This window comes from Puntigrus tetrazona, chromosome 13, assembly GCF_018831695.1.
Source record: "Puntigrus tetrazona isolate hp1 chromosome 13, ASM1883169v1, whole genome shotgun sequence".
Lineage (NCBI taxonomy): Eukaryota > Metazoa > Chordata > Actinopteri > Cypriniformes > Cyprinidae > Puntigrus > Puntigrus tetrazona.
Window position 1 is genome coordinate 1,622,470 of NC_056711.1, and position 15,845 is coordinate 1,638,314.

Below are 15,845 nucleotides of genomic sequence, written 5' to 3' on the forward strand. Positions count from 1 at the left end.
AAAACATTACAATCTCTATTCATCAGCACAGTTTGACTGATCCAGGCCAAACCCAAAACCCAGGACAGAGCGTCTGAGTGAATGTGGTCTGGACTGTGTGGATGAGGTTCATTGTGTCAGAGACGCTGAAGAAGGACAGAGTTCCTGCTCCGTGATCCACATACACTCCTACTCTACGGCTGATGGACTCTACAGTGAGATCAGTCACTATGTTATTATGTAAGAATGAGTAACTGGAGGGAGAGCAGAACAAACTCCAGGACTGATTATTATTTCCAAACACACATTCATCATTATCTCCCTTCCTGCTGATGCTCTTATATGACACTGATATATACACACCTCTATCTCCACTCCATTCAATCTCCCAGTAACAGCGTCCACACACACTCTCACTACACAACACCTGCTGACACTCATCAAATCTGTCTGGATGATCAGGATACAGCTGATTCTCCTCCACATTTGTCACCTCTCTGTTCTCTTCAGACAAAATGAGTTCAGTGTGTGCTGTGTTTGGATCCAGTGTGAGAAAACAGGCATCTGAACACAAGAACAGAGACATTTAGAACAATAAAAACACTGAAGCTGTGAGAGTCTTTGCATGTGTTCTCGTATTCACAACATTACGAGGATGTTTCCAGTATTGTAATGCCAGTAAATTTTGGTCCCCATGAGCAATCAAGAAAAATACATTATGCCTATTGGATTGAAGCCATAATGACAGGAATACCAGTGTGTGTTTGTTTTTGTGGTTTATGGGGACACAGATGTGTTTATTGACATGGGATTAACAGGTATTACAATTTGAAGGTGGTTTATGAGATACTGTCCCCATAATTCAAGAGGCTTAAAGGAACACTCCACTTTTTTGGAAATAGGCTCATTCTTCAGCTCCCCCAGAGTTAAAAGTTGAGTTTTACTTTTTTTTTAATCCATTCACCCAATCTCTGGGTCTGGCACTTTTAGCATAGATCATTGAATCTGACTAGACCAGAAGCATCTTGTTTAAAAATGACCAAAGAGTTTCGATATTTCTCCTATTTAAAACGTGACTCTTCTGTAGTTACATTGTGTACTAAGACCAGTGGTAAATGAAAAGTTACATACTAAATTATGTTTTTTTGTTTTTAAATCTAAAAATAGCTGTAGTTTTCTGTAAGGTGTAGGTTTGGTGTAGGGCAATAGCACATACAATAGGTACAGTTTGTACAGTACAAAAAGCATTACACCATTAAACCACAAATGCCCACGTGTGTGTGTGTGTGTGTGTGTGTAGACATACATTTCTTAAGTCCTGCTGTAATTCTGCATTCTCCTCCATGATCCATACTATAACACAGACAGAGTCACAATCAATAAGAAACAACGTCAAATTAGTTGTCAAAAGAAGTCAAATTATTACAATTAATATTATTATTTTGGCTTCCAATGTTTATGAAAACAAGATCATCAAGATAAAAATGAGAAACATGCTTATGTATTTAAAACATGCTTATTCAGACATACATAATTCTACACATACTAGATTAGGATTGCGTCCTGTAACTCCCAGCCAGCAGAGGGAGCCCTCGCCCGAGTACTAGCTCTAACCTCTCTGCTCCCTTTATAACTCAAGGCCCTCCATGGGCTCTCTGTGAAGTATTGCCAGTTAACCTGCCTTACCAAGCGTTCTACCTGTTATTCTAAATGCTGTTCCTGTGTAGGATCTCTGCCTGTTTTCCTGTTTGCCCGTCTGTATTGTTTATCTGATTGGACTGATGATCTGGTTTAGACCCATTGCCTGCCTTCTTAACACTGCCCTTTGGTTTTCCCCTGTGCCTGTCGACGGATCGGACTGACTTACTGCCTGACTTATCGTTTATGTCTATTGAACTTGCTTTCAATAAACAAGCGTACGTAGACTCTAACTCAGCCTCCGCGTGCTTGTTGCATCCATTCTGTTGTACACACATGTAAAATGAGTACGAGATCTGAGAATCTCCATTTCTAGGTTTTACACCACAGGCTCTGAAGCAGTCATTTTCCATTCCATCTATTGCTTTTAGTCAAATAGCAGTCATTGGATTTTCGTTTATGATGAGACCTGATCTCATCATCACCCAGTCTGTCAGGAATAATGCAAAGACACAGAACAAACAGAGACAACTAAATCCAAAAGAACAGTAGAGAATGACTCTACGATGCTTCAAAAAACCTACCTGCAAAGCTACAGTACTGTTAAAAGTTTTAGGCATTTATATAAAAATGCTGTAAAATAGGGATGCTGTGAAAATAATGTCATAAATAAATTTTCTTTATCAATTAACATCTGTTAAATTAAATCCACATTTCCCTGTTGAAAATAAACGCTGAGTATGCTGGTTAGGTCTGTTTTGAAGCTGGGTTGAGCTAGTTCAAGATGGTTTTTAGCTTGTCATGAGCTGTTGTAAAGTAAAGAAATCAAAATGGACTTTTTATTTTATTCATGATTTTTCATCCGTGTACGTCAATCCACCAAAAACATTTGTTTGTCTTCATAACCTTTAATCCAAATCTAAAAATGCTCCTCCCTTTTAAAACAACGGGTCTTCTCTGATGACATCAGCTTGACGGCTTGGGCATGAACATAACATCCTTAACCATGCACCTCTAACTGTTAGTGTTAGTTTCTAATTGAAATGCCTACTTTGCTACATCCAATCAATTTGAAGTACAAGAAACAAGCCACTCCCTCTATTTTCCTCATTCAATATTTTGTTTTTCTATGAAGTATGTCAAAATACGGAAGTAAAATTGGTCGCAAACTTCCGGTTCATGCAGACTTTAAGCTGGTCATGTGCTGGTCCTAAATTGGTTCTAATCAACTAGCTCCTATTCAGGACCAACTTAAGCCTGGTAAGGACTAACTTAAAACAGCTCGACCATCATCCATGCTTCAAAACATACATAATAAGCATATGCTGTAACCATCCTTTGCATTTAAAGCAGCTTTTGCTACTTCCAGGATAATTTTGAAAACCATTTCAGAGACATGTTCTTTAATATGACTCATCAATAACACATTGCATGCATACACTGGTTTAAGGCAGCTTTATTTGACTTTTTTGGTAATTTCGTGCTTTAACTGACCATGCCATTGGATGTTCATAATTTATCTAAACTGGAAAAATTAAACACCCCCATTAATGCACTAATACATACAGAAAGACAATGAAGAGTGTAAACCCTTACTGACATACTTGAGTTTGTTCAGTCTGCATTTCGGATCCTCCAGTTTTTCAGAGAGCAGCTTGACTCCTGAATCTCCTGGATAATTGTAGCTCAGATCCAGCTCTTTCAGGTATGAGGGGTTTGAATTTAGACCTGAAGACACATACTGACAGCCTTTCTCTGTCACCATACAACCTGACAATCTGCAAACAGACAGAAAATTTCCACATCACATTAGTAAGGCAGTCAGATATCATTAACACAGTCTTACACATAGTGTTGTAGCTGTGATTTTTTTTATAACAAAAGTACTTGATTGACTCTGTCGTGTTTAGTGAGGACACACTGATATTACTGATTTTTCTGAATAAATTCATAGCAGAAACTACATTTAAACAGATTTCTAGATTTCTCTTTCATCCTGTATCCAGTAAAAACAGTAAGTAACTTTTTTACCTCAGGGCTTATCTGGATGCATTCACTTTTAGGGCAGTTAATACTGCTGTGTGCTTGTGTTTGGAGATCTGTTAATTTTATTGTTTATCTTTTACTTTTTTACTTTTTATCTTTTACTTGAAATCAAGTTCAGAGTGATTCACTCATATATGATATAATATTTTGGAGTCATAGTTCATAAAAAATTGTAAAGGGTCTACTTTTATTTGTGTACAACACTCACAATATCAATAAAACAATAAATAAAAAAACACAGATGATGCCCCTTCTGCTGTCTGCTGTGTTTGTTAACGGAAGCAGGTCACAAAAATGAAGCAAAACTAAGTGTATAGGCTACTTGCCTCACAGACATTAGAATGTCTGTATCTATAGAAATCTTAAAATGTATACTTTAAAATAAAGAAATCTCTAAATTTTGTAATCTATATTAAAGAGGTGAGTCAGCATCCTTAAATTATCCTTAAAATATAAAAAGAAGCAAAGCATAAACAGACCTAATGCTATGCCCACTTGTCAGCTATTATATACAATTGGCCCAAAGCCTGGCCCCTAGAGGTGTCAAAAAGATGGGCCCTCTTGAACTGGCCTCTACACCAACCATTGATTATTTTATGGTTTATTTTCCCTTTTAGTTGTTTCTTTGGTACTTCATTTTTTTGTTGTTGTTGTTGTTGTGTGCGCCTGTATATAATCTGCGATGTGGACAATCCTTCTGACACTGTAAATAAAACTCCACTTTGCACTGAAGTGCTGCTGCGAGTGAGCCATCATTTTACATCCTTTAATGGACTTTCACAAATATGAATATTTGTGCAAATATTTTTGTTGTTTTTGTTCTAGTTAGTAAAGCAGATGAAACACTTGGTGAAAAAAAGGTATTTAAAATGAATTTATTATGAAATCATTTACCTCAGTGTCTCCAGCTGACAGTTTGGACTCTTCAGTCCATCAGAAAGAAGCTTCACTCCTGTATCCCACAGGTCATTGTTACTCAGGTCCAGCTCTCTGAGACCGGAGGTTGGGGATTGTAAAACTGATGACAAACTCTCACAAGACTGAGCAGTGAGATTACATATGGAACATCTGAACAAGAAAAATCCAAAGTCATTGCATACTAAATAAATAAATTAAATAAATACATCAGCAAAATTGTTTGAATTCAGACCTTAGTATCTTCATCTGACAGTGTGGACTCTTCAATCCATCAGAAAGAAGCTTCACTCCTGAATCCAACAGGTCATTATTACTCAAGTCCAGTTCTCTCAAATGGGAGGATTGTAAAACTGATGATAAACTCTCACAAGACTGAGCAGTGAGATTACACCCACGTAACCTGTGCAGAGAGAGAGAGAGAGAGAGAGAGAGAGAAAAACAAACAAATAAAAATAATAAACATGTTAAAATTGTAACAAAAAAAATGGTGTTAATCAGGTAAGGTCAGCTAATACAGCACAGCAACACAGCAACAACATATACCAGTGCAGAAGTCATACCTTCTGGAGAGAAATAGCACAGACATTCGATAAAGATGACTAGCACAAAGAGAGTTCTTTCCAAGGCTGCACTGTGTTTGAAAGGTGTTATTTTTTTAATAAAGCTGCACATGGACCTCAACCCATCTGACGGTTTACTGGAGAAGACTTCAACCATCCACCGATCCATCAGCTCTTCAACAGCTCACGTCTGAGGTCTCTGCTCAAGCTAACAGCTCTACCAGCTGATAATGCTAACCAAGGAGTTAGTTAAGATGCTGCGAACTCTCCAGTTACCCATCACCAATCCACAGAGCACACCACAAGCTCATCTACCATTAGCACGGTATCTGTTAACCCATGCCTCACCTTTCCCGAGAAGGGTCCCCAGATAATTGTAAAGGTTTTCTGCTACAGTGCTCTTTGTTTGTAACCCATATTATATTCCATGAATGATAGAAGGAATTTCGTTTGTCTGTTTGTTTCTAACAGGGAAGGCTTCAGACTGTGCCACTGGCACCTGGGAAAACCAGGGATCAATTTCAATTTCCCAAACTTGGTACTTTTACTTTTTATTACCCAAATTGAAAGCTGAAATCACGTCTTTGTTTGTTTGTTTTGTATTTCACTTTGGATTTAATAAACTGCACTTCTAATAAACTGTTCTTCTACACTTACTCCAGTGGAAATCATTACACTCTCAAAATGTTCCAGCCTGTCATTGAAGAGATATTACTTGTGTCTTCCAAGAAAATGACACTCATAGCTTTAATATATTAACATTATAACAATATAACTACAATATAAAGTGCATCTGCTAATCTTATTAGTGAAACAACTATTCATACAAATATTTCAACAATGCATAATTAATGAAAATGGAAGTCAAACCTTAGTTTCTCTAGCTGACAGCTTGGACTCTTCAGTCCATAAGAAAGCAGCTTCACTCCTGAATCCTTCAAGTCATTTATACACAGGTCCAGCTCATTCAGATGAGAGTTTGATGATTGGAGAGCTGAACACACAGTTTCACAGTGCTGATCAAAAGGGCAGCATCCAGCAAGTCTATAACAGGGGACAACATAGTGCAGTGAGGAGGGGATGGATGGTTAAAGTCATGTTTTCTGTGTTCTGTGAATGACAATAAAAGTGTTACTTAATGTATTAAGTGAAATAAAGGTCTCTAAACAGAAGCCATGAATAATCAAATACCATAGTTTGTTTGCAATATTCAGTTACAAAATTGTTTAAGTGTCCTGTAGTTTAATGACTAATTAAAAGTAAATAATAGGCAAGGGCATTTCTTTACTGTTAAACTGTACTATTAAAGAAAATCCAGTATTTACACTGTAACAAGATGAATAGAAATTGTATTTTTAGATAGTTTGTACAAGAATTCTTCAGTGGGCATTGAGACATACCTTATCATTAATACTTACAGATCAAGTCTGAACAATGCAAAACAAAATAACTTTATTTACAGGAAACATTCAAGTTGAGTTTAATGCACACAGGGATAAAACATACCCCATACGTACAATGAAAAATAATGCTGTATCTTTAATTTTGTGGGCCTGTTTTCAACCAGAGGGAGTGCATCCCTGAATCTACTCTGGTCTTGCAGCATAATCTAGAACTCTTTTTAAGTTCCTTTGTCTCTGCCTTGTAGACCGTCTCAAGCTCCCTCATTCCCAGCTCCCTCATCAGCTCCCATATAATGTCTGTTTCCTCTCCCTTCAATGCAACCATGAAGGTAATTTATCCCATATATTAATAGGATAGCTCCATTATCCCATTGAAGGAAAAAGCATACCTCACAATCATGATGGAGCTGTGTAGAAAACATCTTTAGTTGGATATCTTTGTCATGCCAGTAACGTTGGAAGCCATCAGGACAGTCCAGGTTAAATTTTTCTCATCAGAGAATAAAACTCCCTTCCACCTTTCAGTGTCCCATGTTTGGCTTACACGCTTACAAAAGTTTGTGTCCTGGGAGGAGACGTGCCCTTTAAAGATGTTTTCTTGTCGTAAATGCATGTAGACGCTCGGTTGGACTTTGTCTTAAAGAGACAAGACCTAGATTCACATTCTACATTTTTATGGGCACTAAATTGCCAATGGTTCCACCCACTATCACAAAGATGCTTAACAGATTGACTCTCTAGTCCCTACATCAAACTTCAAACATATTCCAATGAGAAGTAGCCCCATGCCAGGCACCAATGGCTTGATTAGAGATGTGGTCTGGTTACACAATTGCAACACACATCACCCACACACATAAAGACATTTTCTTTATTTTAAGCCATGATTCACTTTATTTTAAGCCATGATTCACAGTTATAAATGTATCTCGTATGTGCATGTGTGGTATGTATGTTCCCATATCTCTTTAGCTTCGTTGCAAGTCTTTATTTGCATTAGTTACTAAATGCCTATATTCAAGTGTATGAGTGTCTCTACTTTAATATATTCTAGAGGTTGATCAAATCATTGCAACGTTTATTCTGCTACAGTTTAAAAAATGTATTATGAATTATACCTAGTTATAATTAATTATTAATATTCCCTTTTTTGAGCTAATTTGCAACATAACTTATGGTTATTCTTAGCATCAGTAAGGGCCTTAATTTGGGTTGAGGATCAGTCTGTGTCTTCACGGACAGTCTGTCAGATCTTACGACACAGAGCAGGGGATTTTTGGGGGGGGTCTACCACTTTTTTCTCCCATAACTCTCAGGATTTTTTAAAACATGTAAAATAAATAGTTTAAACTCACGTGCATGAGCATGTGGTCTTAAAATTTACTTCAGGGGTGTATAAACTCACAACATCAACTCTATAAACAAAGCAGATTGATTTGGTAGAAGACACCTTGTGAGGAATAAGCCAGAGATTTCCTCAGAACTTCCTCCACTAAATAAAGCTGCATTGGATTACACTGTTCTTCTGTCAAGTAAGTAATGTATTCATACTTATATTAGGTAACATTTTTCACACAAAATGTACACATTTTACTATCTGGGCTTTTCTCAAGTTATATTTATTAAATGAAAGGTATGAAGTTGAGTGAAATATTGAAATCTCATAAATGTAGCCTATTCAGGCGTATTTTTATTGCATATAAATATCGTACAGAATGAGTACATCAATTTTATGTTTGATAATGTAATAGCTATATGATATATAATACGGAAATTAATATGAAATTTTACAATGTGATATGAACAGTCTGACAATGTTTCTGTCAGTGTTTACTGTAAAATACTGTTCACAAATATCTTCGGTACTGTAAAGTTGCTTTGACACAATCTGTATACGCAATATAAATAAAGGTGACTGTTTACAATGTGGTAAGCATAAATAATTTAGTGTCTAAAATATACAAATTTTAATATACAATGATTTATCATTGTTTTCTCATTTGTTTATTCATTTGTTTAAAATTCTCTATGTTTTTTCCCTGCAATGCTTCCTCCTTTTCTTGTCTAGTCTTTATATTTCTTTGAAGAAAATGTATTTTTACTTCTAAGTAACAATTGGTTTTGAGTGTAAAAGTTTTTAATTCTGCTTTTATTTCTGAGTGTGAGGTTATAAGTAAGGTTTTTCACACATCTGTGCCTCAATGATCATAAATGGTAAATAAAAGCTATCTAAATATCAACAGGGTAATCTGAAAGATTAGTTTGATCCAGACTAATCTGTTTCTTATGTGATGACATGAATACTCACAGAGCTCTTCTACACATAATCACAGCTGGTATCAGTCTTCTTCTCCCCTCATCTGTTGTGTTGTATTTCATGAGATCCAGTACATCCAGTGGCTCCTCTGACATCTGAAGCATGTAGGCGATTGTTGAACACTGAGCAGGAGTAAGCTCATTCTCTGAGTGTTTACTGGATTTCACAAACTCCTGAATCTCTCTGGACAGAGTCTGATCTTTTACCTCCAACAGACAGAGAAACAGATTGATAGATCTTTCAGTGGAGATTTTCATGATATAGTCTTTTTTCTTGATCTTGTCTTTAATGTATTGTGTGATTTCTCTGATGGTCTCTGAGCTGTTCTCTGTGTGTGTCAGTAGATCCTGTAAGAGTCTCTGATTGGACTCCAGTGAGACGCCCAGCAGGAACCGCAGGAACAGATCCAGGTGTCCATTCTCACTCTGAAGAGCTTTATCTACTGCCGATCTTAATAGATCATACAAAGAGTTTTCCTCAGAACTGTATCTTTCATAATTAACGTTTTGCAACAGTTCCATATTCTTTGTCAGAAGACAGTTAAACAGATAGAAAGCTGCAAGAAACTCCTGAACGCTGAGATGAATAAAGCTGTAGACTTTTCTCTGATGAATCACAGATTCCTCCTTAAAGATCTCAGTGCAAATCCCAGAATACACTGAAGCATCAGTGACATCTATGCCGCTCTCAATCAGGTCCTCTTCATAGAACATCACATTGCCCTTCATCAGCTGTTTAAAAGCCACTTCAGCAAGTTTCACAATCACTCCTCTGTTGGACTTCAGGAGTTTATTTGGATGTTTCTCTTCATACTTCTGGTTCCTCATGTTGATCTGAATCAGCAGGAAGTGGATGTACATTTCAGTCAGAGTTTGGGGGATTTCTGCTTTCAGATCTTCTTCCAGGAGCTTCTGAAGCACAGTGGATGAGATCCAGCAGAAGACGGGGATGTGGCACATGATGTGGAGGCTTCTTGCTCTTCTGATGTGTGAGATGATTCTGCTGGCTTGATGCTGGTCGCTGATTCTCTTCCTGAAATATTCCTCCTTCTGAGGCTCAGTGAATCCCTGAATTTCTGTCAGACGGTTGATGTAATTTGAGGGGATCTGATTGGCTGCTGCTGGTCTGGAGGTGATCCAGATGAGAGCAGAGGGAAGCAGCTCTCCTTTCATGAGGTTTGATATCAACACACTCACTGATGAAGTCTCAGTCACATCACAAACTTTCTGATCATCTGAAAACCTCAGTGTGATTCTGCTTTCATCCAGACCATCAAAGATGAACACAACTTTACACTCCTCATAAATCTTTGAGTCCAGATCTTGAAGATCAGGATGAAAGTCCAGCAGAAGTCTGTGAAGACTGTACTGATGATCTTGGATCAAGTTCAACTCTCGAAATGGAAGCACAAACATGAAATCTACGTCATGATTGGCTTTTCCCTCAGCCCAGTCCAGAATGAACTTCTGCGCAGAGACGGTTTTTCCAATTCCAGCGATGCCTTTAGTAACAACAGTCTTGATCTGGTCTTTTTCCTCACATCCTTTTGTAGGTGAGGCTTTGAAGATGTCGTTGCAGTAGACCGGAGTGTCTCGTGAGTGTATTGTTCTGGCTGTTTTCTCCATTTGTAAAACCTCATGTTCTTCATTCACTCCTTCTCTTGCTCCCTCTATGATGTAGAGCTGCGTGTAGATCCTGTTCAAGAGGCTTTCATTCTCCTGGAGTTTGATTCCCTCAAATAATCTCTCATACTTCTTCTTCATGCTGGTTTTGTGTTGGTATTTGACTCTCTGTAATTCATCATCTACTGGTTGGAGAGAATCCTGCTGATCAACTGTATCCACACAGCAAAGACTAGAACAACAACACAATCAATAATTATGAGTATGAACAGAAACATTTTCTACTAAAGCCATGTTTGTCAACAGCTTTAAAGGAATAGTTCATCCAAAAATGTAATTCCTGTCATCATTTACTCACCCTTGAGTAGTTCCAAATCTGTATGAATTTATTTGTTCTGGTGAACACAAAGGAAGATATTTCTTCAGAAATTTAGTAACCAGGCTGTTTTGGTCACCATTGATATCCAAAGTAGGAAAAAAATACAATGAAAGTAGTGAGCCAAAAGAGCCTGGCTACAAACCTTCTTAAGAAATTTAATTTTTGGGTGAACTATTCCCTTAATACAGACCTGTTTTAAGCATAACTATCCAAGATCAGCTTGATCACTGATGTCTATTGCCTCACCTGGGGTTAAAGGGCACTGATCCATCACTGAATTTAGGGCGATCTCGCATGGATCCATCACTCCTCATTGACACACAGCTGGGCTCTGGAGATGCTGCTTTCTTTTCCTTTTTTCTTGTGACAAAAAAATTACATCAGTTATTAAGTATATTTCTCTTTATCTTTGATATTTATGAATATTAATAAGACTGTCTCTTGTCTCCAGCAGTGGTTATTGTCACACCTGGGTTCAAAGGTCACTGGTGCATCACTGAATTTAGGGCGATCTCGCATGGATCCATCACTCCTCATTGACACACAGCTGGGCTCTGGAGATGCTTCTCTCAGGTACTGAGTGTGATCAACATCCTCCTCTTTCCTCTCCTCATAGAAACTCATTTTACAACCAGTCTTCTTCTGCTTCTCCATAAAGATTTCTGCTCTGCATTTCGACATACAGTGAAACACAACTGTCTACAGACAAACTGAAAAACAAAGCATTTACCTTAATATAAATTTGTAGTCTACACTGGAGTCCAAAATGGAATTAACTGATTACAATTACACACACACGGTTACAACAATATATGCCCTCACAGGAATATTAGCAGTATTGGTTTGTTCTCAACTACAGTACCCATGACTCAGTTTGAACATTTAAGCTCCAGGAGGCCCTCTGTTTAGTGTGCTGTCTTGAGCTGGGTAACAGTTCAGCGTTTCAGCTCCTGTTCATCCTGTCTATCAGTATGTTTTTGTTTTATTGTGATGTTGGCTGCCTGCCTTTACCCTGTGTCTGTGTTTGACTGTGTACTCTGATCTGACACATAACCTGCTTGTCTGCATTCTTCAACTGTGACATCAGTGTATCTAGGACTGAAATTGTATCCCAAAAACATGTCTGAAAATTGAACAGTATCAAAGATACACATTTCTAGTAATTGTGCAGTTTATACTCATGTAGTTTTAGAATGTTTTGGAATATTTGTCCTGTTTCCAAATTTGTCACCACTGAAAAACTTTACTGACCAATCAGGATTTATTTAACACCTACACTGTAAAAAATAAAATAAAATTATATATATATATATATATATATATATATATATATATATAGTTGTACAACAGGAACTCCTCAACCCAGGGCATCTTCGGTTGAAGCAGGTGATACTTTAACGTGTCGTGGTTGTGGTAACATGGTCAGAGACAAAGGGGAAACTGAATAATTATGAAGGTAAGGGAATCAGGGAAAACTGAAATCAGTTGTGGACACAATCAACTACTTAAAATAAACCAAAAGACCAAATAAGGAAACAAGGAAGACATAGAAAATGAAAAACAAATTATGAGATTTGTTGTATTTTGAAGGATTTTGAAGAAGAAAGCTGTCGCTTATCAGGATCAGCTAAATGCTGGGTTTTCAAACGTATCTGAAATCTTGACGTTTCATGGCATTGAATCTTTAAAATACACATTCCATGCTCCAAAACATGACGCGCCGCAAAAAAAACATGATTGGTTGCTTTACCTTTCAGTCTTGGCCATGAAAGGTAGACAAAGTTCCCAAACCTTCAGGCTTTGTGAGAGCAAGGATTCGATTAGTTTCGGAGTGACCACATCACATTACATTATTATTACTGCTATAGATATAAAACAGATCAACTCTCAGATCATCACAAAACAAGCTGCTACAAATATGCAATGCAGCAAGAAGTAATTAAGAAAAACTCATTCTAAATACAGTTCAGCCGTGTACATTTTTCACGCCACAATACAGACTAGGAGCACACACTTTAACACACATGTAGACAGCTTCAGGTCAAAACCGAATGCAGACGGATGACGCTGTCGAGTGATAGTTTCACTCTCTGAAATTGAGAAACACATGATAAGAAATAATTCCTGAGAAGCACAGACTCACTAATTAAGATAATAAAATGATTTTACAGCATGTGACAAGAATATCAGAATGAACTGCTTTCTGTGATTCACTGACAAAAACACTTGATCATCTCCAACACACCATGAAGAGCTACACTTAAACCATCACAATGACCGGAGAAACACACAAAGTGACCAAGAACACATCATAAGACGACACTCACACGTCAAAACAACTAAAGAAACACTCACCAAAAAGGATATTTCCTCTGCACTCTCATGTTGAACAGTAGATCTGAAATCTCTTTCACTCTTTCACAAAGCAAGTTAAACTGGTTTTCCTAAAAAAAACAATGAATGGAATTAGAAACAACACACACACACACACACACACACTGATCTGATTTGTTATTTAGAAAGCTTCATTGTAGTCTTATAAGTTTGAGAATATAAGTGTCATTGCAGATAGGTATTAGGAATAAAGCTGAAGCCAAATGTTTTTTTAGGAAAGGCCCGACTAATGTCTTCAATATGAATAGCACACTCAGGCAAATAACAAAATAAGTTTGGATTTACATGTTTGGGATTGAATAATAAACTACTTTTAAAATAAGAACTGACACAAGCATCCTGTGGACTCTTTTTGTGTGCACCGATGAAGCATGGTTCTCTGTCGTAGACATGACGCTGGAGCTGAACTTTACTGGAGACTGTCGATGTAGAGATTCTGATGACGAGTCAGAGACGTTTGGATACATTTGCAGCTTTTATTACATCATATTACAGCAATTTACTTTTCTTTATTAATACAGTCAAATACTGTAAATTGCGATGCTTGTCACGTGATAAAAAAATGATCAGTTTCAAAAGATAATGCAGTATTTTTAGTCTAGTCACAGGTGTAACATCGTTGAGTGCCCTCATACACGGGAAGAAAACTACGACACTTCGGCAGACAAACAGAGTTTTAACATCAGATCAGCATTATTTTATTACGTGTGAAGTAAGAACACGTCGTCAAATTTAACTGGATGTGCTTTCATCCTCTTCAGTTTATCAAAGAGAGATCAAAATTAGTTTTATTCTGTGATATATATCCAAACACATTAATAACAACAGGTTGTTTTTTTTTTATTTCTGGTCATCTCAGGTCAACATGGCAAATAAATGGCACAAAACTTTTGAGATTCTTTGGAATAAACTGCCTGAAGACTTTAATGAGTTAATAAAAAGACTAATACTCAGAGCTGATGTAAGTTTTATTTAGTATTATAATATATGTTTAGTATTATTTGCTTTGTGCCTGCTATGATTGTACACACGATTTTATTCTTTATTTGCATACTATTTTGTACAATTGTTTACAGATATATTTATTTTTCAGAAAAATAAACTTTCATGTCTAAATATTTACAAATGAGGCCTTCCAAATCTATCCAAAAAATGTTACTATAAATGCAGTTAAAAAATAAGTGGACAGTATCCTCCCTCTCTGCTCCACAGAAGTGTGTACTTCATGAACATCACTACAAAAAGTGTTTAGCAGGGTACGCCAGATGAAGTATTTTAAAATGTACTTCTCTTCCCTTATTTGTTATTCTATTTTTTTTTTGGCAGCAACTATGTATATTTTCAACCAGTGTACTCAAATTTAAGAATGCCAAAATGTAACTTCCTGTTCAATTTGAAATGCAGCTGTGTCAGATAGAGTAAATGAATGTCTGTCTCTCTCTCTCTCTGTCTGTGTGTGTGTGTGTGTGTGTGTGTGTGTGTGTGTGTGTGTGTGTGTGTGTGTATGTATGTATGTGTGTGTGTGTGTGTGTGTGTGTGTGTGTGTGTGTGTGTGTGTGTGTGTGTGTGTGTGTGTGTGTGTGTGTGTGTGTGTGTGTGTGTATGTGTGTGTGTACGTGTATGTGTATCAGGATCTGGTGATCTGTCCACGGGCGCATCTAGGTGTTCTGGTCTCTGATGAACATAATCTCTGTGTGCTGATCCACCATCTAGTCTGGATACAAACTGTGAAAACAGATTAAGAAAGAGACAGGACTAATATTAGCGTAGATGCCATTCTTTTTACGATGTCACAAGTACATTGTGTTTTAGGAGTAGTGTTCCTGGTACCAGCTGATCTAATTAATGCAGCCTAAAAATCCTTTACCGGATTTGAATAATAAAAGTGTGTTGGGGTGTTATGCGTAGGCTAAATTAAAAAGATGTGTCTTTAATCTAGATTTAAACTGACAGAGTGTGTCTGCCTCCCAAACAGAGTTAGGGAGATTGTTCCAGAGTTTAGGTGCTAGATAGGAAAAGGATCTGCCGCCCGCAGTTGATTTTGATATTCTAGGTATTATTATTATCAAATGGCCAGAGGTTTGAGAATGCAGCGGATGTGCAGGACTATAATGTGATAAGAGCTCGCTCAAGTATTTAGGAGCTATACCATTCATAAATTTTAAAATCTATCTGATGTTTGATAGGGAGCCAGTGCAGTGTTGACAGAACCGGGCTAATATGATCATACTTCCTTGTTCTAGTAAGGACTCTGGCTGCTGCGTTTTGGACTAGCTGAAGTTTGTTTATCAAGCGTGCAGAACAACCATCCAATAAGGCAATTAGAATTGATAATATTTATTCTTAAATAGGTAACAACATTGAATGTTGGGGAGGCTGTCCCCCTCCATTTTAAAAGTCTACTTCACTGCTATAGTTGCTTACCATGATGATGTAGACAGGATGTCCTTGGGAAGGCATCACCTGATCATCAGGTTCCTCAGGGGTACAAGAAGGTTAAATCCTCCTTGACTGCACCTCATCCCTTCTCGGGACCTTTCCATCAACCTTTGAGGACTACAGGGGTGATCCCTTTGAGTCCCTTGACTC

General features: G+C 37.3%; 1 protein-coding gene across 4 annotated transcripts; it reads right to left on the reverse strand.

Annotated features, from left to right (window-relative positions):
- Positions 1–6: 6 nt before the first annotated feature.
- LOC122356432 (NACHT, LRR and PYD domains-containing protein 12-like) lies at positions 7–14,773 on the reverse strand. Of its 4 annotated transcripts, none has more exons than XM_043255135.1 (10): positions 13,218–14,773; positions 11,332–11,529; positions 11,109–11,222; positions 8,853–10,715; positions 6,012–6,185; positions 4,814–4,981; positions 4,558–4,731; positions 3,222–3,395; positions 1,286–1,332; positions 7–543 (listed from the first exon to the last, which is right to left on the reverse strand). In XM_043255135.1, the coding sequence occupies exons 2-10, from the start codon at positions 11,514–11,516 to the stop codon at positions 23–25; spliced, it is 3,420 nt and encodes a 1,139-aa protein (XP_043111070.1). In that variant the 5' UTR covers positions 11,517–11,529; positions 13,218–14,773; the 3' UTR covers positions 7–22. The 4 variants fall into 4 exon arrangements, with proteins under 4 accessions (XP_043111070.1, XP_043111069.1, XP_043111068.1 ...); XM_043255134.1 differs by having other exon boundaries at positions 11,332–11,572; XM_043255133.1 differs by lacking the exon at positions 13,218–14,773 and adding an exon at positions 12,613–13,168.
- Between the last annotated feature and the right edge of the window lie 1,072 nt (positions 14,774–15,845).